The sequence below is a fragment of the Strix uralensis genome, chromosome 16 (genome assembly GCF_047716275.1).
Source record: "Strix uralensis isolate ZFMK-TIS-50842 chromosome 16, bStrUra1, whole genome shotgun sequence".
Lineage (NCBI taxonomy): Eukaryota > Metazoa > Chordata > Aves > Strigiformes > Strigidae > Strix > Strix uralensis.
In genome coordinates this window covers 14,605,406-14,632,384 of record NC_133987.1, presented here as the reverse complement: position 1 = coordinate 14,632,384, position 26,979 = coordinate 14,605,406, and the positions used below count along the sequence as shown (strand labels likewise).

Here is a 26,979-nt window from a genome sequence, read left to right as displayed (position 1 = left end):
AAAACAAGAAACAATGAAGAGTACAGACTAACAAGAGAACCAGTAAGACTGAACTGGGTGGCCTGATAGATCTTTCCTTTCTATTCCAGTGCCCTGTCTATTATCACATTTTTGTAGCATCCTGGGAAAAATGAATGTGAAGTTGAGAGCAAGGTGTCTTTTTCTAACTGCTCATGAACAATGAGAGAATCATTGCTTTTATGGGATGGTAACTTGTAAACAAATAAGAAGAGGGGAAGAGTTCAGCCATGACTGTAAAGAGGAGTTGCCCGTATTGATGATATGGGGAAGGTTAAGAAAGAAGGCAGCACAGCAACGAGTGGTGTCAGAGCTTTGGGGTGGGAAAGCTCTGTCTGCATCAGTGCTCTGAAGGGATGCTGGGTTGCATTTGCAAAGATCAGAAAAAACCGTGTATCAGTATTTGAGATGTGACAAGATTAAAGCTCAGTTAAACTTTTATTTATGGCAGCGCATAAAAATTAGATGCGGTAAGATCTAATTGCAGAAGGAGCCTGTAAGATACTGTCTGATCTTGATGATACCATTGGATTTGGGCCTGTGCTGTCTTCCAACTGACAGGCGCAGCAATGGGGCTGTCGCTGGGTAGTGGGTCAGCTGAATGCTGAGAGGGATGATGTAGGAGCTGAGATGTAGCCCTGTTAAGCCGCAGCCAACAGCCAGGTATCCAAAATGACAGCAGAGATGAGAGGCGATCCTATTCTGAACAGGATGAGACTGCTTTCCCTCAGAGGGAGAGAGGTAGCAGTTAAATTTGTTTCAGTGGAGGTACTTACAAAAGGAGCATGCTGTGAATATAGCCTTGGGCTCCCCTCTTCTCTTCTCTAGAAAGTTAGGGAATACTAATAGGGATGGTCCTCTAAATGGCATGCAAAAGGAGTAGAGCAACTGCAGACAGTCATGAAAACAAAACAAAAAAAGGGACCAACATCTCAAGAACATGAAAATGGCCAAAATAATTAGACTCTTTGATTAAAGCAACTGTGATGCACTGTAAGGCCCAGGAAAACAGAGAAATCTGTCTTTTGTTTGTTTATAACAATCATGTGATTGCTTCCAACAAGAATTACTTGTCTTTTGATGCCAGAGTAATTCTTCTGATATCATAATAATTACAGAAGGAATGGGCCCAATGTTTTTATAAATTCCGTTTTCATTGCTGGCGTTTTGCTTTTATCGGATTTAGTTACTATTTCTATTTGATATTTTGTATAGAATTGTAATCTACAATTTAGATCTTACCTGTTCTTTGATAATCAGTCTCTTTGATTAAATGTTAGGCAGATTGCAGTTGTCATATCAGGTCTTTTCAAGAGTGTTTCTCTCATAGAAGCTCATAGTTAAAGAATTTTCTTTTTAACCGTCTTTTTCACATTGAAAATTTGCGCTTTCCTTTAAAAATTACATGTTTGAAACTCCTCTAAGTTTGGAACACTTTTAAGATACATCGAAATACTGAGACCAAGTAATTCAGGAAATTATTTTTTACATTTTTACACGTTGTTAAATTGGCTGAAGACATTTTGCGTAGCTTCATCCTAAGAATGCCAGTGCTGGTCCTCAGCCTAAACCAAGCGAAGGTGTTATAGAGACTGCCGTATCTTAGTGCAAAGCATCAGTGGGGATGTAAATATGTACTATGGCCCAGATAGAGTCCCCCTTGCCAAACTTTTAAAGCCAGATGTTAGTTCCACATTTTTTTTTACGTCTATAGCCTTTTCTGTAGCAAACCATGACACAGTACTGTGTCAAGATTTGCAGGAGGTAAACAAGAGGTACTGTCCTGGCTCCTGAGAAAACCCACCCCCGAAAGGAGGCTTAGAAACAGCAGCTACATCAGTATCATGGGTCGAGCTGCTGGAGTTCTGCCCTGTGCCTGAGTCATCTTGTGGCAGCCTGATCCCTGAAAGTGACTTCTCAGAAGATCTCTGTGAATTTATGACCAATAGCTTTGATTGTTAAAAGAAGCTGGATTACCTCACTAGGACTTCCATCTCTTGGAAAATTACATGACTTTGAGATTCAGGCCAATACCCCCGCCATTCCCACCACACCCATGTCCCCTCGCAGGGGCTGGCAAGCTTCTCCTGCCTTGGGGGGGAGTACTTGGAGTTGTTCTCCTAACACTGGCACAGAAACGCCTGGGGGTACCACCTAATAATACCATTATAACCTCCCCCCTTCCCTCTCCTAATCCATATCATTAGAAAAAATGGGTGCTATTGTTAACTGATTGCTAATTTTTCATTTGGAATACTTTTGGGGAAAAAGTTACAATGTTGATGGAGGTTACTCTAAGTGAAGAGTTGCCTCTGATGCAAAAATTGCAATCAACATGCATTGCAGAGATGTGGTTTGGGGGTAAACAGCGCTTCCAGTTGTTTTTATAGCTGGTGTATTAAAAAACCCAAACCCAACTTTGTAAAGAGGTGCTCTATTCTGTGGAATATCAAACTAAACTGTAACTGTGGATTAGTAGCTAAAGGATTATTTTTTTGGCAGAATAATCTGTGATTTTTACTTCTGCTGACTGAAGCCAACTTCAGCAAAAATGCTTTAAAAGTACTTTATTTTGTGAAATCTGCTCTTTTGGTGAGTGAAGGCAGGTTGTCTTGACTCTTAAGTAATGCAGGAAAGAATATTGCAAGTGTTTAGGCAAATAGTGATATAACATACAACAGAAAGATGTACTGCAATAGAGATGTTGACATTGCACCTTTATGCTCCTGTTCAGATCGCTCAGCTTTCACAAATGGCAGACTGGGAAGCTGCGGAAGATTGTAGGGACCTACACTAGCAACAGTTCTCACTTCCTTTTTTTTCATAAAAGCCAAACTGCCCTTTATGGGCTATTAATTTGTGAAGTAATGTATCTCAGGGCAAGACTGTATTTACAGAACCTAACATACAGACAGAATATCGTAGCCTGGGATTTAAAAATGTCACTGCGCATGATGCCAGGATAAACAGAACAGAAATTAATTTCAGTTACATGTACCCCGATGCTTCCCAAATTATTTTTTTACATTGCCTCTTGGCATTACATTCTTTTCCTACTCACCTACAACAAACCTCTATCTAAGCTAAAGAAATACATGCCATCAAATAAAAATAATTGGAATAATTAAATATTGTAGTTAGCTCTCTGCCTGGTAGAGATTAAAGGGGTTATTTTTTATGCTATGGCAGTGACCACTGTAGTTTTCTAGTGGCTTCCTTCTTTAGTACTTTATCTCCTCTTCTCTATCTTCTTTATCTATTAATTACCTCTGTTGTAAATTTAGAAGGAGGTGCCTTCAGGGGGGCACCGAATAGTGGTGTGACTCCCTTTAGCACAAATAGTGCATGCTACTGTACTACAACTCACTGTTACTGTGTGCGTCCTAGCCCTTCATCTCCAGCGCTACACCCAAAGAGTACAGAGACATTACTCTGCCGTTTCCCACCTTTATCTCCATGGGTTTTTCTTTTTTTGAAGTTTTTTTGACCTTCTACCAAGAAAAGGTCAAGCCAAGATACAACTGTCCTAAAATAATCTTTACTTAGTATGTTTTCCTAGACTCTTTGGGCAGAGACCTTGTTTTCCATTTTGAGCAATCTGTTTTCTGCAATAAAACACTGAATATGTCTCTCTGTTGCTATAGAAATAATATTGCATTAAATTGGGGAACCAGTGCCCTGCTGTCGACAAATCTAATCTAAGTGTTAGTCTCTAGAGCTTGAATTTCACCACAGGGAAGAGGTATACATAATTCTACAAATTATTTCTGTAACTTATGCATAAATGTCTTTATACTCTGAAATTGTTAGCTAAATTTCCCAAAGTGATAGCATGGAGATTAACATGGTGTAATGTGTTTACATATATCTTAACAGAGTCTTTTCCCCACTCCCCTCCCCTGTACATTTTAATATTTACAGCTTGAAATTTCCAACTCTTTGCATAGGAAGGTGGGGAGTGGCACAAAAAGCAGCTTTCTCAGCCAGGTTCCCTAGCCCATGAACAACAAAGTGTGCCAGATTTATTTACATTTGGGGGGTTATTTTTTAAAATCCAGCTCCTCCAAATAACATGAGATGTCATTTGCCCTGGGTGGTTTTTTTTAGAATTAATGAGGATATTTTCCATAACTGGAAGGACAGCCTAAACTGACCGTGGTCCTGGTACATTAATATACTGCACAAACTGATCTGCTGACCACTACTTTCTAGTCTACGCTGGCTGTCGTATGCCCAGTATTTATCAAGTTACTCGAAGACTTTGCTACAATCATTTTCTACCCTGTACACAAGAGAGTAGTAGATTTTGACTTTAGACACCACATATCAAACCTCACATATGTCTTTACATTTAGACATAATTTAGACATAATATGTTTTTTCCCAGTATTTTTCTAAAGTTGTAGAATTCTAGTAACAGCAGTAAGGTGGTACTTAAGCCTGTATCTATAGAGTATGGAAAATAAATTGAAATCTTCACTAATAATAGTTACTAAGGGTCAGTGTTTGTCAACATATTGATCATAAGTATTTTGAAGAAACATGGAGGAAAAAATTCTCTCATAGTTACATTACAGGAGCCCCTCTAGTATATTTCTATGTATAATATAGATGTGTAGTTACAAAAATAGAACAGAATTTAAAAATACATGATGATTGATTTGCCTAGACATGTATGCAAATGTATGTTATAAATCTGATTTCAGAGTTGTTGTAAAAATCCTGTTACAACTTCTTGGTTAAAAAAACGCAGTTATTTGTGAAATGGGCCTGTGTTAGATATGCATTGCAGGACAAAATACAATTTATAAATGTTCAATTTAATTCATGAATTATAAACATATCAGTGGCCTCTGATTAAAGATTACTCTTCAGTGAACTTAAAACCTCTGTCATCATTAGAATAAAATAACTTTTTTTAAAAAAATCCTTTCTAAATTTTTTTCAGTGATTGTAAATTAATCTAGCAGTTAGATAAATCTCCCTAGACAAGGACAAATTTCTGACAACCAAAAAAGTAACTGTCTGGGAATGCATATTAATATAGAAACAGAGATGCGGGAAAAACTAGCAAAGTACACAATTGCCTTTCTTTGAAATTAATGCCATGCTCCTTATTAAAACAGACTTATCATATAAACAAGTCACCACAAGACACTAATTATTTTTGTGCTGTTAAAGTAGTTCTTGTAATGAAAAAAACACCAACCTTAGTTCCTTTGCACAGCCATAAAATATAAATCAGAACTTGACCCTGTTTTTACCCTTGTGTAGAGCTCTTACACCATCCAAGGTTGCTGCATTTTTTTTGCCACATCATCAGCCTATAGATGAAAAGAATTAGACTACTAAAGCTTTTGGTGCAAAACACTAACCATTATATCACCTACTGCTATGCTGTTTGTTCCTGTCCAGAGCCTTGCTTAAGGTAAGCCATTGAAAATGGCTGAGTACTTGATAAGGAAGGGAAAGGGTTGAGTGGACATACAATATTAAAGTGAAGATATGTTCTAGATCCTTGCATATGATGATCACATCTAATATAGAATATTTTCTTACTATGCATAGTTCAATAAACAAAAGCTAACAATGAGGGTAGGAAAATAGCATAAACACCAAGATGTGTTTGTTTTTTTCTATAGGAAGTCAATGGAGGAAGGACCAAGAGCAGGATTTAAAGAATGTTCTGAAGAACACCGACCAGGACATACCATTGGTATTCGTCAGTGGAAATCATGATATTGGCAATACACCAACAAAAGAAACAATAGATAATTATTGCAAGAACTGGGGAGATGACTACTTCAGCTTTTGGGTTGGAGGAGTTTTCTTTCTTGTGCTGAATTCTCAGTTATACTTCGATTCTTCCAAATGCCCTGAGTTAAAGCAAGCCCAGGATGTGTGGCTCAATGAGCAACTGGCTGTCGCTCAAAAACATAAATGCAAGCATATAATAGTATTTCAGCACATCCCTCTGTTTCTGAAAAAACCCGATGAAGCCCATGATTATTTCAACTTGGAAAAATCAGTTCGTCAAGAGATAATGGAAAAGTTTCATAAAGCAGGTATTTTTTCAAATTTTCCTATTTTTGAATTTTTGTTTCAAATTGTTAATGGATATGCTGTCAGGCAAAATACATTTAACTTAAATGGTACTGTTTTCAAGGAATTTTAGATACTGCTTGTAAGCCTCATTGTTCTCTGTAGGTCAAAATTATCAACTGAATCTAATCGTACCAAACAAAATTTAACTTTGAGTGAAAAGTAAAAAACTATAAGTGAAAAACTCTTTAAAATAAATAGCAAGGATTCCATTTTTCAAGTACTGATAGATGTAAGACAACCTGAGTTTTTCCTGCCTAAGGAGTGGGAGATCAGGTATCGCCATAGGAGAAAAATACAGGATTTATGTTTTACATAAAACATGGAAACAGAATTCAGAATTACCTTGGAGGTTGTTTTCTCCCACACTGAGCCAATTTTAAACCAAGAGTGTAATGCACTCCAGATTTATTCAGTGTTAAAAAGAGTCTTGCTCTGCTAAGATCAATCCTTTGCATATCCATTACTAATAGGGGCCATTTCTGGGATGAAGGGCAGGTGCAACATGCGCTAAACTAATATATTGTACCAAATCCATTAGCTTCGTCTGATAACACTTGAATTCCATGGAGACAGACAGTACGCAGCTACTCCTCCATGCTGTTCCCATTGTTTCCGCTTAATTGCCTTCATGTTCCTGGAGTGTGCTAGTCCCTCCGAATTTCCTGCCAGCCTGCCATCACTGCATTGGAGCATCATTTTCTCTGTATCTATGAGAGAGCATGTTATTCAGATTACTGAACAATGCAAATTGTTTATGATATTGTTCCCAATTTTCCATATAATTGTTAAGCCTGGATTCATCCAAAACCAGCCTAATTTCCAAGCTCTGAATCTCCTACTGTTTCCAATCAGTGGGGCCAAAATTCACAGCTATCTGAGGGCTCTCCAGGGGACTGACACATTTGCAGATTCAAGATTTACAAGTGGGGTTTTTTCCCATAAGAAGCCACACTGAGAATACCTCATAATATCTTTTTTAATTTTTGTGCTAGTGTTAATATAGTGGGAAGTACCACTTTCGGAAAGTTGGGCAGCTAAATGACTGCTTACGTACCATTGACTCAGAACACATCCTGATTCATTGGAGAGCTTGTTAGGAGAAGGCCATTGTCATACAGGTGTACCCCAGTAAATAAGCGTTAATGTGGAAACCAAAGCAGTTCTGTTCTAGAGTTTTCTGTCATCCAGAATTTGGCAGCACTTAGTACTGGGAATGCAATTAATCACAAGGTAAAAGAAATGCAGAATGCTATCATTGTAGCATTTATCACTGTTATCATGTTTCTTAGAGGGATATTTCAGACTGATTCTCCTAATGTGTATCCAGAGGCTTAACCAAAAGTTGAGTAGGCTTCAAATGATGGGGGAAGAGAGAATGGGAAGACAGACAAGAACAACTCTAGGGAAGAAATTCCCAAACTCCTTTCTGTGCCAACATCCCATTTGTACCTTCCCTCCATCATTTCCGATTGTGTCCCTTGTTCTCATCCCTAAGAATCCTCCCAAAATTATGTGGTGTTTGATTCCTTCATGAATATGTTAAAACATTGATCTTTTCCTTGCTGTTTTATAAAATAAGTAAATGAGTCAATAGGTAATATTCACGATCAAATAATCAAACATTTTGCTAATTAAATGAACACAGAGAGCAAGCAGCTCAGTGTAACTCAAGACTGCTGAGAAAAATTAGCTGAATCAAAAGTTGGCTCAGAGTTTCCTTAGTAACGGGTGCATTCTGTTTCCATTTTATTATTCAATTGAAGAACAGTCTTTGTAAGACCACAAAATGTTATCAGTGGATTGTAAACAGGCAGTTATCGTGGTAGGATAGATGAACAGATACGCAATGACACCACCTATTTTCTGACTCTCTGCTTTGCCAAAGAATAATCGATTTCAGCATGTCATTAGACATGAAATTGGTTTTCCCCCAGTTAACTTCATACATTCTTGGAGGATTAAAACACAGAATATTGCTAATGAATTCCCAATCCATTTTGCTGCTTTTCTTTTTTAAATGACTTGCAGTTTAAGAAGGCTAACCCCTTATAGCGCTTAATTTAGAAATCTGATATAACTATTTATTTGGGAAAAAGTCTGCCTTTTTAATGAGTCCACTAGGCTGCTGCTATTCTTCTTCCCCCGACCTGTCACCAGTCCTTCCTTCCTTCTGCTCTCTCGCTGGTTCAGTATTTTCCAACCACTCCAAAGGTTTGTTCTGTAATTATGAAAAATTTCAGTATAATGTGCATGTTTTAGGGGTTGCTATGTTTGGCAATGTGTTGTTATCAGATGGGCATCATATTTCAGTTGTTGATAACCCAGGATCAGACCTGGAACTATCCCAGGTTTCATGTTTATACTTTTTCTAGAAGTGTCAAACACAGAGCCATAACTGACCTGGTTAGAGACAGGAAAGGAAGGACAATCTAGTAATTCAGGTCTTGCTATGAACAAAGAAATTCATGTGGGTTTGTGTAGGAAATAACCAGATACTTAAAGTATGGTGATAAGGCATAGGTGCTTTAAAGTGAGGTATGCAACTTTAGAAAATTATTATTTTAAATTCAGAATCCAGACTTTCTGTAGTTATTCTCTTCTAATCACTTAAGTATTACATAATGTTTTTGGTTTAAGTATCCACTCATTACAAGCAGAGCTAAAAGACTAGCTGTCTTGTACATCTGGTACAAAATACTGAATTACATTTCTCACATTAGAAGTGTCCTTAACAGTTGGGCTAATTAAAGATAAAATCATGTCCTTATGATAAATATTTATAAATTGAAAATCTGGCACTTGTAAATATGTATTACTACTATGCAAAGTTAAACCATACTTGTAAGCTGCATGTCTAAGAAATCCTCCTAGCCCATTTTTTCTTTAAATGCACTATAACAAGTATTGTCCTTGAAAAGTGATTTCAGTGACAGTGAAAATCAACTCAGTTGAGAACATAGTTTATCATTTAAATGAAAATACATTTCTGAAAGCATATTTGTATAACTTCTGAAAGTTTAGCCTCAGTTGTCAAAGCTCTGTCTCCTCTACATGTAAAAGTTAAGTACAGAAAAAACCTGTGTGCAAGAACTGTGAATGAGCTGACCTGACGTTCTCATCTGAGACATCTTCTGGAGTCACTCTGCTCTGCTGTGTGAAATGCATATGCAGCTTTTAAGAATTTTATAGTGCTGATATAAATAGGTTTGCTTATAGCTTTGTAGGGAAAATAAAGAATTATCATAGTGGCCTAGCCAAAAATCTGGTCTGCATGTCTTGTGTCTTTGATAAACATAAGTAATAAATTACTTTTTAAATTAAGCAGTTTATATAATAGAAGACATACTTTTTTCTTACATATCTCTTTCCAGTATAATTTTCTTAGGATGTTAAAAATTTTTTTCTATGACCTGAAAAGCATGAGTATTTTTGTTGAGCTATAATCTTTTAAAGACTTTTTGTCCTGAGAACCATCACTGACACACTAAAATTACTTACGTTCCTTAATACAAAATAGTAATAAATGTTTCTTGATGGCCTGAATGAACTAAAACATTTAAGCAAATGTCTGAACTTGTTTAAGGGCTCTGTTGAATAAAACCTACATTAATAGTTGGCTTTTCACCAACAAAGTTGAGAAAAGACTTTTTGGTTCAGAAGTGAGTTGAAGAGTATAGGTGGTCTATCTAGGTGAGAGATTTTGCATCCAAGAGAGAATCACTAGATGATATATATAAAATATAGAAGGAAATTCCCTGCAGTCTCCATCTTTTTTTAATTAAAAAGTTTTAAGTTCATCTAAATGTCTTCAAAGCAATTTTTCAGATGTGGTTAAAAATACTTAGTTTGTACATATGAGGGAAAATAACAACCTAACTTTATTAAATGGCATATTTTTTCATGGTATTTCTGTTTGTAGGTGCTATAACTTCTAAACCTTTACTCATTAAAAGTGTGCGATACCTACATTGCAATACTCCTATTAGAAATGTTATGACAGGAGAGTAGTATTAAAGGAAGAAGAAGCTTTCTGAACATCCACAGCTGAGATATATTTGAGCTCAAAATTAAAGCATGGAGTGCTGAAAGCTGTTGTTTCTAAAATTTACCAGACAACATATGCTGTGTTTCATTATTTTCTTTGTTGTGTAATCAAAGTTGACAAGGGAGTAATATTTTCTTCTTCCTGCCATTGAGACCTTGATTTTGGCAAAGCCCATACACTGAGTGAGTAATCTCAGTGCTTGCTTATGTATCACTTTGTCAGTATTTAAGATAATTTAGATTTAAATACTCTCAACTTCAGTGATTTAGATCAGCCTCGTTCAACCTTGAAATTATGCACTCAAGATACAGGTAGAGTGACCCAGTTTGATATCCTCTACATCATTGTGTAAGAACAACGTTTTTTAAGACCGTTGCCCAGGTATGATAATGTAATCTAGCATATAGATACACACAGACATTTTCTTCAGAAAATCAGTAGCAAGTACAGAATACATTTAGATAAATTTTTGAAATCTGTTTCATCCACTGGGCTATAGTTTTGGTTGATAAAAACTTCTTTTTGATCCTTAGAGCACACAGCAAACCAGGATTGTTTGGGGTTTTGTCAGGTCTCTGAGAAAGCTTCACTCTCAAATGAAAAAAAAGTAGCAAAACCAGGAAATAAATTCCACTGAAAGGTCACAAGAGGCATTCACAAAAATTAACTTGAAGCAGAGAGTGACCTTCTATAGACAGCACCTCTAAAGGCTTATTTGGACCAGCACTCTAATGAGGTGATCTGGAATCACCCTTTGGCTGTGCCTGTTGTTTCTCCTCTGATTATATAGGAAAAACAAGTGAGACAAAGATCCTTGTCTATATAGCTCTATTCCATGTTGTCCTATATAAAAATACTTTTGATGTAGATATATATACTTGGCAAAGCAATATCTTGTCTCCCACTTACACAGACCCACTGACCGCCAGCTGCATTGAATTCTGGATTCTTTAGTCTATAAAGTAAATTTAAGAAAGAGTTTTCCTGCAAATACAACAGTACATGGGATGTTTTTATTACGATGCTTATAGTGCTATGTGCTGTAAATTCTAATTACTCAGTTGTGTTTTATTCACACAGCTCCTCTCATGAAGAACGTAGGATAACACAGAGCTTCTAAAGGTCTACACAAAATAATTCTATAATGTTGTTATGTAAGGTTGACTGAAGAGGATATGAAATGGAGGGTGTTGATCCCCGACACTTACCAGTGGGACTGCTTCCTTCTACTGGAGCTCTGCTGGTGGGAAATGATTGGGGTTTTTTTGGAGAACAAGGTCTGAGAACTGCGTGAGCACTGAACGGTTCCGTTAAGTGGTGTGACTGATGCTTTCACATCTTTGCTGCTGTAACACCTGCTTGGCAGATGGGGTGATGTGAGCACTCTCAAATTGCAATGAGCTAAAATCAATTCTATTCCACACGAGAGATTTTGTTTACAAAGACTACTAAATATTATCATTCGCTTTGTAACACTGGAGTCCTGAAAAAATGATGCACACCACCTGCCTAGGGGAGAAAAAAAGTACGGAAAAAATATCTGTGGTTAATGTGTGCTCTTGTAGGGAAGCTGAAAGAACTTCATTTTGGAGTACAAAGTTGTTCTGAGAAACAGGTATTACTGCTGAACTGACCACGTTGTTCAGCACTTCAGAAAGCAGCTGTACGCTGCAAGTGAAAGGAAGAAAGAAAAGCCAGTTTATGTGTGATACTCCAGGGGAAGTACTCAAGATCAATTTATCTACGTGACTTAAATGGTTGTATTTGCCAGAAACATTGCCTTTTAAAAACTATGTATCTACACATACATGTGTGTGGGTGTACACAGACACACACGTCTCTGATAGTAGCATCTTCCCGTGCCTGGATAGTACTTGTTTTCCTGCCTATGAAAATGCTGAAAGGAACTAGAGTATTGATAACATTCAGGTTTTTCACTCAGTACAATTTCCTTTCTTTACAGAACTGCTTCTCCACCTGTTTGCTTCCATTTTGGCTCTACTGCTGCTCCTCTCTAGCTCCTGCAGTTTTAAGTGACAAATGCATATAGGATCAGCTTTTGCTAGTATATCCTCTTTCTTCAGTCCTTGATTGAGCAAGAGGTTTGGCCAGTGAAGCAGTGATTTTTAGATAAGCATAATTCTATTTTAAACCTCATTTTATCATTGAACTTGAACAGCCCTATCTCTAACAATTTTTCTTTCAGGGCTTACTGTATCATATTAATGTCATCAATTTAGTGCAATTTAGTGATTCTTTTGTAGATTTGTTCAGTTGATTTTTGAAAACTCTCAGCTTTCACAGTGGTCTGAGGAAGTTTCATGTTTCACAGCTATGTGAAATGCCTCCTTTTGTTTGCTTTGAACTTCATCTGTAGTCTGTATTGAGAGCCATAAATCTGTAAATGAAATGCAGTGAACATTGATTCATGTCTGCAGTTACTGTAAAAAATAGTTCCTTAATCAGCATTTAAAGGGTTATAATCTGGACCATGTGATAAATTTCATTGCTCAGTCAGAACCACTTTTTTCCCCAAAATTCTCTACAGAGTGCATGGGAGGAGAAGGTCTGTGCTGTACCCATTACATATTTATTATGTCATTCATATTGCACTAATTTAGCCTTCTAGTTCTTATAGTCTCATTTGCTTTTGCTGAGAAAAGCATTTATTTAATTGAAGGCTCAGTCTAAATAAAGCATGCTACTGATTGCTTATGCTGATTATTCCAGGCATTCTCTTCCTAATTTGGAAAATCTGCTTGCTTTTCTTTGGTTTATTTTTATACTGGTAATTTTCTTCCTATGTTTTTATACTGTCCGTAGTGCTGGGTTGAGCAGTTTGATTTCCAACTGAGGCTAGGCCAGTCACATTTTGGACACAGCAAACCTGCCTCAAAATGATTTTTGTACATTAGTAACTAGAGTTCGAAGACAGCTTCTTCTGAATTCAGGGTGTTTTGGAAACAAGCCATGGAAGTGAGTGTAATTATAGAAACTGGAGTCAGACGCACCTGGAATTTAAACTAGTTTAAGTCTGAATTCCAGCCCAGTATCATCTGATTGTGTGAGAAAAATTTGTTTTCTAGGTGTATGTTTCTTTATTAAATTATTTTTAATATTTCAGGATAAATGTGGGTGCATTATTTTCCATCCTGTTTTAACCTATTTGGATTTCTGTAATCACTGCAACTAGATTTTCTTTGAGGATTAAACTAGGAAACATCAAATTTTTCAAAAAGTTAGGAAAATGCATGTATTTCACAAAATCTTACTGTTGCATTGTTATAGACCTGTTCTGCTTAATAAAGCAAAAAGACAACTTGGCTAGTATTTCACATTTAAAATAGAGACATTTTATAATGACTTAACTACTCCTTAAACAAAAAGGCTGGTCAAAACACTGATTAAAAAAGATATGGTTGTCTCTTGGTCCACATAGAGAAGGCAGGCCATAGTCCCCTTTCTTTCCTGCCCCAGATGGAGTTGAAAACATGCCCAGTCTTCCATGTCCATGCATTTTTTTACGCTACAGAATACAACAGCAGTAGAGTACCAAGTAAGGTAGAATGATCTGGGAATTATGGGACTGCAACTGCACAATAAGCTAAGACTGGGATGTAATCACTCTCGGGGGAATTACCCATGAGACACAGCTAAATGCCTTTGTTCTTTTACAGTGCAATTATGTCAAAATTATGCTGACCCTTTTCCCTTGTGCCACAGAACTGTTGTTTAGAAGGGTTTCTCTGAGTGATAAACTATAACTTGTGGGAAGAAGATGCTGTGCTTTTAAAATTCTGTAAAATAACCTTAGCTTCTCCTGCTAACAGACAAACTGCCTTCTGCATGATATTCACTATGTAGTTTCTTTTCATGTAATGAACTATTTTCTCATCTGATTCTTGTCAGAAATAAAATCAACAGAATGCTAACAACATGGGTAGCTAAAGGTTTCTTTCGGATTTTTTTCAGTGTCAGCAGGCCGGAAAGAGTTGGTGAATATTTCATATAGGACTCAGTTTCTTTCACAACATCACTTTGCTTTGGGTTGTTTGGGAAATCAGAAGTGCTATAAGATGGTCATCATTACAAAGAATAATCTCTTTTAAATCAGAGCTACTGCAGTCTTCGAGGATGTGATGCTTGTATACGCCCAGTTCTCCTGAGCCTGGCTGTCCCTTTCTGTACCAATCTTTTCCATGAAGCATCCAAGGCAAATCTCAGAAAGCCACTGTGTAGCCATACAGTCTGAAGTGACATAATGCAGTGTGTGAATTGGCATAAAACCAAAGTATTTTTTGACTCATTTCATGGTCAAGCTAATGAAGAGTCTAAGGCTTATCAACATATATAAGTATTACATCTCTTCAGATGACTCTTGAACAATCCATGTTTTGGTTGGTTATGTCATTAATCATTTACCCTAATTAGGCTGCTTTGGGCTCATAGAATTTGTACCAAAATAGGTATTTCATTCTTGAATAGGAATGTGTTATTCTACAAGGAAAAGGACTTATGATCAGATGTTTGGAAACAGTAAATCTTCTTGTCTTTCAGATTCAGCTTTGTCAGCACTTTTTGTGCTTGATCAGAAAATTATAAAGGACATCAGTTTACTAAAATCAGAATCAATTCCTGTATTTAAACCTTTTTTTATAAAGACATTGGGTTTTTTTCCAGATTGATTGATTCTGAAAACTCATGTGTGGTGTGCAGGCATGAAGCTCGTTGGTTTTAGGTGTTTTCATGATCCAAGTACAGTTTTAGAACAGACAGAGCAAGACCTGGTGTCCAACACTGGATGGCGCCCATCCTGAGTGCCTGGCTTCCAGTCCTGTTCTGATCAAAAATTAATTTGGCCGTTCAGGCCTTTTTTCCATAGCTGATACTCCGTAACTGTTGTATTGTTATGCAGTCTGTCATCAGATGATGATGATCACAGTGACAGTGCCTGTGGTTTGTTTTGCTTTTTTTTTTTATAGTAACTATCTGCACAGTTTTTTACTTTATTTTGATTTTAAGCCTTTTTTTCTTTTAATGAATAATCCATTAGAATAGTGGCTTGCAGTAATGGATCCTGCTTTTTTTGGTTAATGGATACTGTGAAACCTCCAGTCACATTTATATTCAAATCACTATGTATTTCATAAAAAATGAAATAATGAATGCTTGAGAAGGTGTGATCCCTTGGATGTTTATTTACAGAGTAGTTTTTTAGTATTTCATACACCTTTTATATCAAACCTTTTCCCAACTGCTATTTCAGAAGCCACAGATTAAAAACAAATCGCTGCTCTACCTTTTTTTTTCCCCATAGTGGGGAGGGACTGTACCTTTTTGTGTATAGCTGGATGCATTTAACTGACCTGAGGATACCTTGAAGCTGGCTGTAAAAGTGAGGCCTGCCAGGACACTGTTCTTTCCTCACAGAGTTTAGGAAAAAAAAAAAAGGGGTGGGGAGGGCTTGCTAGCAACTTGACAGTATTACTTCAGAAAAGCATCTGAAATGAATAAATTAAATTTGAGTGCATACATCTCTAAGATTCTTTTTATGTTTAAGATCAAAAGCAAGAGCAAAGTAAATTGCTTGCTTGTCATCTTAGTATTATTGCATTGACTGGTTCAATTTCCTTCTTAAGAAAACTGAGTGAAATACAGTTGAGTGAACAAAAAAGTGCTATTGAAGAAAAAAAACATCAGTTAGACTTCTATTAATAAGCAGCAGTGACCAGCTTGTTTCTTTGTTCAAGATGTAACATTGTGACACAACAATAACAAGAATTAATACTAGCACTGGAAATAAAGAGTTCCTGAAAACTGAAGACTGGGCAAAATTTTCACTGGGAGGTATCTAAAGCAGGTACTAAGTTCTAGCAGAGGCTGATGCTGAGCAGCCTGATCCACAAGGGCATTTCAGCACTGAACATCCGTCTACTGCAATTAGGATCTGAATGACATACATATGCTAAAAGAGGGAATTTGGATGAACAGAACCCATAAACACCAGCTTGTTTAGGCAGAATCTGCCTCCCATAGCCAACAGGAGATAAGAGATTTTAAATCACATCCCCTCTGGTCTCAGGTGTCATATTTGCACTGCTTACAGATCACTCTTACTTCAGTTCCATACCAAAATACCTTCTTGCATGTAGGCAGTTAGCAGATGCTAAACATAGTTGTGGTGAAGTTGCAGTATTTGCCCAAGAAAAAAAGCTGCATGATTTGTGGGCAGAACTTTTTACCTGGTGTCTATCTGCTGTCTAGGATGGGTTTCTCAAAATCTTCCCTTGAATTCTCAGACAAGGGATGATTTTTGTTTTTCTTACATCATAACCAAAGTTGCTTTATTACTTTTGTATCTGTCATTCTATTTACACTGAAACTGTTTGGTTTACATGTATGGTGACACAAAGTCTTGGTTTCTGTTCCTCTTTTAATTCCAAAAGTTAAATTCTTTGGGTGGTAGGAAGATGCTACCTTTGGAACACAGATGCTTCCAGTAAAAAGACAGCACTCTATTTCCCTTCCCTTACTAAAAGTGTGTCACATGGTTTTACACCTCACTATGGTTTTATAATTGTTACTTTTTCATAGGCTAAAGTAGTTTTGCTTACCTGCAGAAAAAGTGGAAAATATTGAAAAGAACTTGTTACTGTTGTAGCACTGTCACTTATTGGAAGCTGGTAAGATATTTTACACATCTAGCTGGTACAGTAATCAAGCAGGCCAAATGTTAGGTTCCTAAATGTTCAATCCCTGATCTTCATTTAGCTGCTGCTTAAGTCTGCAGGGAAAGCCCAAGATACAGTCAGGTCCATGCTAGATGCCTAAGAGTGGAATCTAGAATTTTGCTGGAGACCACTGGTTATTTCTTAAGCGCTTGAAGGACAGGAAAGTGCTACATATGTGGATCCATTACATGCAGCTCTAAGCTGAAAGCAAATTGGTAACCTTAAGCTCAGTGTATCTTCTATCCTCCCCACAAATGCCTTAACTCAGAGGCTGCAGTAAGCAGCCTTGTCTACTTAAGAATCCTCTCCTAGCCCATCAGGGCTTGCTTTTTTAAGAACAGTACCACAAGGCAAGATGGGTCCTACCTTAACAAGTAGGATGTCACACATAAAGGTCCCACAATGTTCAGTTTTGCTCTCTGTATTAGGAAGCAAGAAAATGCCCAGCCACACCATAAGCAGCTCTGGATGGGCATGTTCTGTCTGTTACTGCAGAAAGGTTGGGGGGTGGAGGAGGCAAGTGCAGCCTCATGGTTTGGATAGGTGTGCATATGAGAAAGAAATAAACACTTAGTTCTGCTGCTTGAATTGCTTATGTTATGTTAGACAGTCACTGTAGTAAGCTGCAACATGGTAAGAGCTGAGAAATGACTGCTCGCTCTCAAACTGACTGTAGCATCGGTTGTAAAACATCTTTGTATTATGATTTTAAGGACACAAATAAAATCTAGAAATTACAGAATCTCAGCAAAGAGCCCGTTATGTCACAGGGCTTTTATATTCCACCATTGCCTTCTGAGGTATTCTGACTGGGTTTCTCCCAAGATTTTTAAAAAAAAACCAAAAAAACCCCAAAAAAACCACCAAACTCTTTTGCTAGGCTCCTGCAGCTGAGTCAGAGCAAGCTCTCAAAGTTGTTATGCTGACTTACAAGTGTAACTAACTCATACATCAGATAGATGAGCAGGTTACACTGAGCAAAGAGAATTAGTACTGATAAACTAAAATAGGATAGCAGACAAGTTCTAGCTGACAATGTCTATATACCACTATTCAGTGTAAAGGTAACTTCATTCTCATGAGTCATTTGCTATTTGAGAAGGGTTTGGATTTTGAAACATGAAAGCCCATGTAGCTTTTACCAGGCACATAGCAGAATAATTTATATTTTGCTTTCCAAGCTGCTTAATTTTTAACTATACTTTGAGCATAGTTTATGTATTTTATATCAGCCTTCAAATCACTCACTGTCACAAAAGCGAAGGATTGATGTAGCCAACTGTCTTAAGACAGGTTCACCTACTTCCCTTTCCATTTAATCATTGTGAAAGCAGTCTAAATCTACTGCAGGAGAAAGGGCAGAAAGTTTTTCTGACCAGAGAAATAAGGATTTTCTTGTGAAGTTATAGTGTGTTCTTAATCACAGCTCTCTGCCTTTAAATTGCCTCTACTCTTCTGGAATTTCTGCTGTCTGAAGGCAGTTGTTACTAGTTTTGGGTTTGGAGGGTTTTTTTAAAGTCATTTAAGGTTACAGTATCTCACAAATTACCCATTCTTTGGCCTACCACTTGTACAGGACTAAGTACATGTTACATTTTGTGTTAAGCATGGAATGGCAGATTGCTGGAATATATGAACAATAACAAATGAAGTTTGGTGTTTTCATCACAGTGTCTATCCCTGTGTATCTTTACAGGCTTGCTCATTATTCTGTAATGATAAAAACAATGGTTGGAAAGTTAATTATCAGTGCTGCATATTTAAGGATAGCTTTTAGCCTGGAGTGGTGAGCAAGACCCTCTCTGTGTGCAGAAGAAAGGAGTGCCACCAGGGCGCGCCTGACACAGCCCACATGTGCTAAGCTTCACTCTTCTCTGCTGTCCTCCTCAGGCATAGGCACATGTTTAGAACTTTGCCTGTTAGTTTATTTTTCAATATAAACACAAATTATGTTCAGCAAGGTACAGCATCTATAGAACAGTGCCAGCAAAGTATTTTTCTATTATAGCACGGCAGTTTTTTAGCCAACATAGCAAACTAATAGGAAAGATTCAGTTTCATAAAGTAGCCAGTTATTTTGATAACCTTCTGGCTATCTAGTCAGAGTTGGAGGGAATACTTAGTGTGTTTTTTGAGTCACTCAGTATTAACTTAATATTTTTTCAGATGCTTTATGTAGAACCATCGAAGTGTCATTATAATTAAGGAGCACACAATCTATTGTATTTCAACAGAGAAATTCCACCTAAATCCTTTAGGTGTGTTTGAAAATTTTTGAATTGTCATTAATAGCACTGTAAATCAACACCAGATCTAAACACTTTCTGTAACAAAATGTAAAATTAATTTACATGTTTTGCACTTGGTGATAAACAACAAAATTCTCAGTATTTTCAGCCATCTGGTCCAGTAATTTTCCTGTTTCACAACAGCATAAAATAGTGTTAGATGCAGCTTCAGGAAGCTGTAATAGTCTGAAATCTAAGGATCTTAGACTGAGCGTGCCAAAAATTAATCCCAACACCTGTTTTTAAAATTAGCTATTTATGGTAACTCCACATTTTTTCATACAAAATGTGCACCATCTTAAATTAGCAAGAAAGCTGATGAATAATTTTTTGCCAAACTATGAATGACTATGATGCTCAGCTGTATCTATCAACAGTGCATAGAATGGCTAAGTGGTGAAGGATGCTGGCATAACCTGGAAATGAACTGCTTGTCTATGATAGCCTGTTCTCACCTAGAAAGATGCTACGTTTACAAACTTTGACAGGAAAATGACTTTTTCTTTACTTTTTTTGACACATGAGACTAAACAAGGTTTCATTATTCTGTAGTAATAAAAACATATGATTAAAATTTATAAAACATCAAATGGGGAGGGGAAAATAATCTATTTGGTAGCGTGAATATGACCTGTAAAGAAAGGCCATTCAGAGTAGTGAATACAGCTTCTACCAATTCATTTGTCTATGTTTGCAAGGCAGAAGAAACAAAAAGTGGAAATTACTGGTTTGGAGGTGAGGATGACACAATTTCATTTAATTTGAAATTGTTTCAAAATTTCTGCAAAAATCCCATAGGTACTGAGGAGCATAGCAGGAAAGTAGACCTGGCATATAGGTCATCTTTAGAAGTTGGTCAAAGTCAGAGAGCATTTGCAACTTAATTTTTTTTTTTTAAATTATTGTATTCTTAGAGAAGGACAAGAATGGTTGGACTTCTTTAAACATTCATTCGGCTAATCAGTTAGACAATGACTCAGCCAGGGATTCCAAAGTACATTATAAAGCCTTAAACATGAAGTATGGTTGTCCTCTTTACCTGTTGCTGCTTGTCATTTAGCTTTTCTTCTAACCAAGCTTGGATGATACTTGCATGCGACCTACACAGGAATTTTCGATATAGCAGATTGTTGTCTCCTGCAACAGATCAAATGTATTTCTTTCTTTTCCAGTTTATAATGAAGTGATTTTTTTACCCCAATACTGTCCAAAATATAAATAGTCTATTTAAAAAAATAAACAGAAGAGCCTTAAGTTATTAAAACTACAGAGGAAATCACAATAAACCTGCCTTGTTTGTACTCCATACTAGGTAAATGTTAGTTCATGTCATTACCAAGCCTGACTCCTCTTGCAGGTTGTCAACCTTTCCTTTTATTGCTGCTCTCGTCTTTTTTCCCCTCTTATTACAACTCACAACCTCTTCTGCGTATTAGGTTTCTTTGGTGTACCTGGCTCTATTCTATCTGTGATAACCCTCCGATGTCTTTGAGAAGAGATTACAAATTATCTTCTCATTTATGTTTTTTATTGCCTTTTTTTCTTTTAAGGTCACTGGCCTTGGGTAAACAGGTTTAAGCTCTCCTTAGTGAATGTTCTGCATGTTAATTGACAAATACAGCTCCACAATCCTTGGCTTTCAACTCATGTTTCAGTAGTGTCATTCTTTAGGCAGTTAGCTGTTCCTGAGAATTTTTTCTAATTTCCTGTAGAAATGCTTCCTCCAGAGCATTCCTTCTTTATAGCCAAAGGAGTAGCAAGATGACAAGCACAGCTTGCAGTGAGCATAAAGGTGTCAGAGTCCAGTAACCCGAAGCAGAGCTGGTGAGGCAGAATAAAGTTTTTACTAATTATTTATTACTATTAGAATAATTTATTGCTGTTTACTATTTATTTGTTTAAAATGCAAGTTCAGGTAAATGGTTTCCTTTTAATTTTATGCTTTATGAACCACTAAAGAATGAAGGTAAACACGACACCTGTAGCGGTACTTGCTATAGAACTTTCTCTACAACCCCAGCAGCTGTGTAAGCCTCAGCATACAACCTCAGCAGTATCTTCTATTGTAAATACATTTTATACATAAACGGCACATGCTAACTAAATACATACTCTCTTTTTTCCTTTTTTTTTTTTAACAGGTATTAAAGCTGTATTTTCTGGACATTACCATAGGAATGCTGGGGGATCCTACAGAGGACTGGAAATGGTGGTTTCATCAGCAATAGGATGTCAGCTGGGAGAAGATACACATGGGCTTCGAGTGGTTGTAGTCACAGATGAAAAGATTGTTCATAGATACTACAGTTTAAATGAACTGAGCAGCCAAGGCATAGAGAAAGAGCTGCTAGATATGCTTGCTAAGCAAAATTAGGCTATGTCAAATTATGTAATTTTTTTTTCCATGTTAGACAAATAGAAAGAGTTTCAGAAAGTTTCCCCAAGCTGAAGATAAGAGATTTCTGATTGTGTACCATGCCCCAGAACATCTCTCAATTTGTTATCATCCTAAATAACAGGAAAGCTGTTGACGTGTTTCTCCTTTTGAAAATGAGACCTGTGAGGAATATGGAAGAATAGCAGAACCAATATGATAACGTATCATTGAAAAGAACTGTTCTGACAATTTTTACTTTACTCCTTATTAGAGAGAAGGCGTACCAAAGAGTGAGAGTTGTAGCTTCTAGATAACCCTTTAACTTAAGTCTATTTTAGTTTTATATTTGAGAGGGTATTTTGAAATCAGTAAATTTAGTCATTTCTGTTACACTCCAGACAATATAAATACAGAAGACAATTTTTTACTCTATAAAAACAAATCTCAAAAACTCTGAAGTCAACAGACTCCCACTGACTTTTAGCAACCTTTGGATCAGATCTTGCTACCTAGAGGTCATGTTTTCACCCATTTCCTATACTTTATTTTCATAGCTCTTCTGAGCCAGCAGCAATGGGAGAGAAAACACATTCTTTTTTGCAGTCACAGCTCGAGTTTCTGTTCTATTCTAGTTCTATTTAATGAAAAGTCTATAAATGAAGCTAGTATAAATGCCAGTGACAGAAACTAGGCATGGAACAACTATTTTCCTTTTGAAAGTTAACTACCATTCAATTAGCATATATTCTTTCTATAGCTTCAGAAGTTGGAATAATTGCATGGGGCAAATATTCTGTACAGAATACTGTTACCAGAAGTCAGTTCGTTGATTCCTAGACAAGGGGAGAGCTTTGATTTCCAAATGCAATTTAAGAGTGCCTTACTGTAATATTACACAATATTGAATGTTGAAAACACTAAAAAGTATATTTTCTTCACTGCAATAAGTCTTTAAAATTAAATATTATAAAAAGAAGCTTGTGCTGAAATCCATCTCTTTTTTTAGCGAGTATATCTGATTTGTTTACTGTTAAATAGAAGAAAAGTCTTCATGTACTTAACACATACCTGCTTTTATTTTTTAAGTACTTTGTTGAACACATTATAATCCATGCCACAGGTTATCTAGAAATAGAGATAGCGCAGCTTTAGCACCTGAAGAGGGAAGAACACAATACTGGCTGAAAAAGTAATTCATTCTATCAGTTTTTATGTATACTCACATAGAACATTGTTCCCTAGAGGATATTACAGATATTTAAATATGGTGAGAGAGATGAAATGATGCTGTGCTGAAGAGTCAGTTTCATTACATTTTAGTCACAACAGTTTATCTAGGAGGCTCCTTCAAGCTTGATTTGTGAGACTTGTGAGATTCTAAAATTACCTCTGTAGCATTTCCTTGCACCAGAGAAACAGCCGTACCTGCAGATGGACAAGACAAAATTTGGACTACTGTCCCATGACAATAACCTAAGCATAGATAATGTTTGATTAAGGAGGGAAGAAAATTATTTTGCCTTTATTCCCTGCCTGGTTTCGCTTAGTTGAAAGTTTTCACAGTCTCATTTTCATCTGGGAAATGAGAACTAAAATCTAAGGCTAGATTACTTCAAAATAGGTAGGTACCTAAGTACCCAAATGGTAGTTTCATTGGAAGTTGAACACTCATTAGTTCAGACACTGGTTTTAAAAATCTGTGTACTTAGATATCTTTTAAGCCACTGACTACTTTTAAAATTTGTTCTTACATAGCTGGGAGCTATTTAGTAATCACAGCTAATTAACAATTTCAAGAATGAGATGCTATTTGTTTTGCAGAGGGAAGAATAGTCTCTCTATGACTTAAATCAGCCTTAAATCATAAGGCTGAAGAAGTTTAGTGGAGGGACCTGAAATAATCTGAGCATGGAATAGTCTCTCTGCTCCAGTGCAGTATTGTAAAGCTGAATGGAGGAAAAGTTTAAACAGTTTTTTAATATGCCTGTTTATTAAAGGATATAATTTTAACTAAATATATGAAGCTTGGGAGATCAAAGCATAACTTCAGAAGAAAGTCTTTCCACAAATAGGAAAATGCTAATAGTAGTGGTATATAGTGTTCTAAAATTTTATTTTCAGAGTTACAGTGTACTAATATGCAAAATAAATGTTTATATAAGCATAATGTTAATTCTTATTTTTAAATGCACTTTTTTAAAGTGTCATTTCACTGTAAGAAATTCTATGGCATTTTGTCATGAAAATATCACTTATGTACAAAGCTGAAGTTCAATTAAAAAAATAAATGTTTCTTTATATCCCAAATTATTCCTTTATTTACTGATTTCTAAGAATATCTTGTTATGTTCATGTGTAAAAATGTTACCAGATTTGTCTTCAGTTTGGAGTTTTATAAGGTAGTAAAGTTGGGCTGCAGATTTTTATTAAATGCCTTCTTGTCCTGTATACAATTTTGGGAGCTAACAATGGCCTTGTGTAGCTACATGTTATGTAGGCTTTTGCCTGTATTTCCGTCCCACCTGTTCTGAGGACAGGTAATCACTAAGTGCGTACTTACGATTATTGTCTACTAAACTAGATGGTAAAGTAGAAAAACCCAGATATATTCTTAAAGACTTGATGACAGATGTGATTAACTTCACAGGATGAAGAAAAATATTCTCTTTTATATTTGAAACATGGAAAACATTTGGTTTGGTTCTCACCTTGCAAGTTTTCAAAAGGAAGAAAATTAAAATGTCAAAGCTGAGCAAGTTGCATGCATAGCTATTACTTTGTAGCCTGGATGACATTCTGATGAACAGGACATTGGCTGAAATGAGCAAATGGCCGCTGTAGTACTTTGACCTTTTTGAGCCCATGCCTTAATTCAGTGAATTAAGAATTCCCTGCACTAGCCTGAAAGAGGAAGGGGTATCCAGCATTTCATTACTTGTTCATTTTGCCACTGCCTTAGTTTGACAAGCATAGTCTAACTTAGCGCGCAAACTTTTTGGCATCCTAAAATCTAAGATAGTGGGAAAATAAATAAAATCTATTTCCCTTGCAATCTACACTGTTTCAAAACATTTCTTATTTTGACTGACAACTCAAAGCTTCCACCCAATTTCTCATTCATATGAAGTGGATGCAATCATGTGTAACTCAGATGAAAACACGTCGTCATTTATATAATACAATCATGGGAAGGATTTTTAACCATAGTGTGTTGCTGGACATTACTGTATGAAGCAAAGAGTTAAAAAAATAAAATAGGAATGTGCTTTTTTACCAGCATAAATGAGAAATTTCAGTTGATCACTTTTCTTAGCATAATTAGCTAATTTAGAATTAATACTGATGCCTTAACTAATTTGAAATGACAGAGGTCCTTGTGGTCCTCATCTTGTTTATGTAAAGAAAAATAATTCATATTATCTTAAATAATGAAACAATCCACCTATGGATACACTAATTATTATGTAAAAAAACATCTTTTCATGTTGAGGATGTTCTTTTTGTATCTCCAAGCAGGGCTAATTGTAACTCCCTGTCAGCATATGACTGACTTTAAAGCAAGATGTCACTAAAAGTTCAAACTGCTGATTAAATAGAGAGCAAGTGAGCCCTCGTGCATTTCTGTGGACTCAAGGGGTTGGGCGGAGAGGAAAAAAAAAAAAAAAAATAATGAAGTGACCACAATTCATTTTGGTTTCCTGTGGGCAGCTAAAAGGCCGAGATAATCCCTGATGACTGTTATTAAATGTGGAAAATTCATATTAGAACACCAGAGCAACCTGTGAAAGTAACCAAATACTACATAATTAAGTGTAAACTGAGGTGGAGACCTATGAGCAGGAGGCAAATTACTGAAAAAAATGTCTTTGAGCTCAGTCTTAGTTCACCAGTTTCAGTCCAAGCAACAAATTTAAGAACACACTTCTTCCAAATCTTTACAAAAAAGGTCATTAAGCCTTGAATGCACTCCATGTACCGCTTGCCTTTAGTTCATTTGGGTCCAGCATCTAATCTTTAAAGTCTTAATAGAGGCAATATTTTGATGGGACTACAGTATTCAACCTCTGGAGATTACAGACAGAAAATAAACACTTGATAGTTTGTTAAAACTTAATCACATTTTATATTGGGAATGGGCAGTGGCAGAAGTAAAGTCTCTTCCACCAGCCTTATTTGCAGACCAGACGGCCTGTGTTCACTCTGCTTCAATGATGCTTTCTTACCTCAGTGCAGCAACTTGTTTTCTAGTGTCTGGTTTTTCCACACATTATCCTCAAGTAGCTAAATAATTAGAGACACATCTAACATAAGCAAATATACAAAGCATTAAAAACTAAACATTTCACTGCTTAAAGCGCACAGTTCTTCTCTCTGTGTATGTCATTGTACAAGCCATTCCAGGCTAACACGTCATTGTCTCAGCTAATGTTAATGCTGTGAATAAGCTGCTTTTCTTAATGCTCCCATTAAGCCTTCTTTGCAACTACTATTTGAACACAGCAATACACTTTAAAGCAAGGGAAACATTTATGCATACATTAGTTATCAGCTTGCCTGCCAAGCAAACCCTAACATTGCCTATTACTTCGTGATAAACAGTCACCATGTAGAAATGCCAGTTTGCATTAGAAAATTCTAAAGAGGGAATTTCTGCTTCACTAATATTCTACAGCTGCTAGGATCTTCTTTGTCTTTTGACTCTGCGCTGACATATGAAATGTCACGTCACTGGCAGGTATGGAAATGCAAAGCCAGGTGGTTTATGCTGCCAGCATGTCAGTCTCAGTTGCCATGAACCACTATGAAAATAACATCCAGCAGAAGGGCAAATTTCTCAGGTTCAGGCAAATATGAGACATACTAAAAAGAGAGCTAATACAAGAAACCTTTTTAATGGCCAGGCATATAAGGCCCAAGATGCGAATCTGTTGCTACAGCTCCTTTCACCTGGAAGGCAAGCAGCCATGTGGTGGCTTCCACATCCACCACGTTTAAGTGTATTTCAATGGCAGCTTGAAAGGACAATGGATGCTGTCACCACCACACAACTGACAGCAGATTACAAAAAGGAGGTCTTAAACAATGAAAGATTTGTAGGGCTTTTTTAGAAAAGTTTCTTAGATTATCTGTTTTAGCAATCAAAAATATTTCCTTTTATTACGGAGCAAGGTCTCATGAGTAGTTTGCACCCATTCTAATCCCATTCTCCCCAACAGAAAGGGGTTTTATTAATTGCTTGTTACACAGTCATCTGAAGATTAGCAATTCAAAGCTGATAAATGCAGGCACTGTGCTCTTGGACACATTTTCATTGGAAGATGCTCTGTAAAAAATTGGAAAAATAAAACGTACAATAGAGAAAAAGCATTAGACCAGAATATTAAATTAGCCTCCAGCCTAAATGAAATCCAGCTC

The 26,979-nt window shown here is 36.5% G+C and overlaps 1 protein-coding gene across 2 annotated transcripts in view; it reads left to right on the top strand.

The window, feature by feature from the left end:
* Positions 1-23,871, top strand: part of CPPED1 (calcineurin like phosphoesterase domain containing 1) — a 49,214-nt gene extending 25,343 nt beyond the window's left edge. Inside the window, exons 3-4 of one of the 2 annotated variants that reach the window (XM_074885939.1) lie at positions 5,661-6,083; positions 21,329-23,871. In XM_074885939.1, coding sequence (XP_074742040.1) covers positions 5,661-6,083; positions 21,329-21,561 — 656 coding nt within the window. In that variant the 3' untranslated portion in view covers positions 21,562-23,871. The remainder of the gene's footprint in view (positions 1-5,660; positions 6,084-21,328) is intronic. The other variant, XM_074885940.1, reaches the window with a different exon arrangement.
* Positions 23,872-26,979: the final 3,108 nt, after the last annotated feature.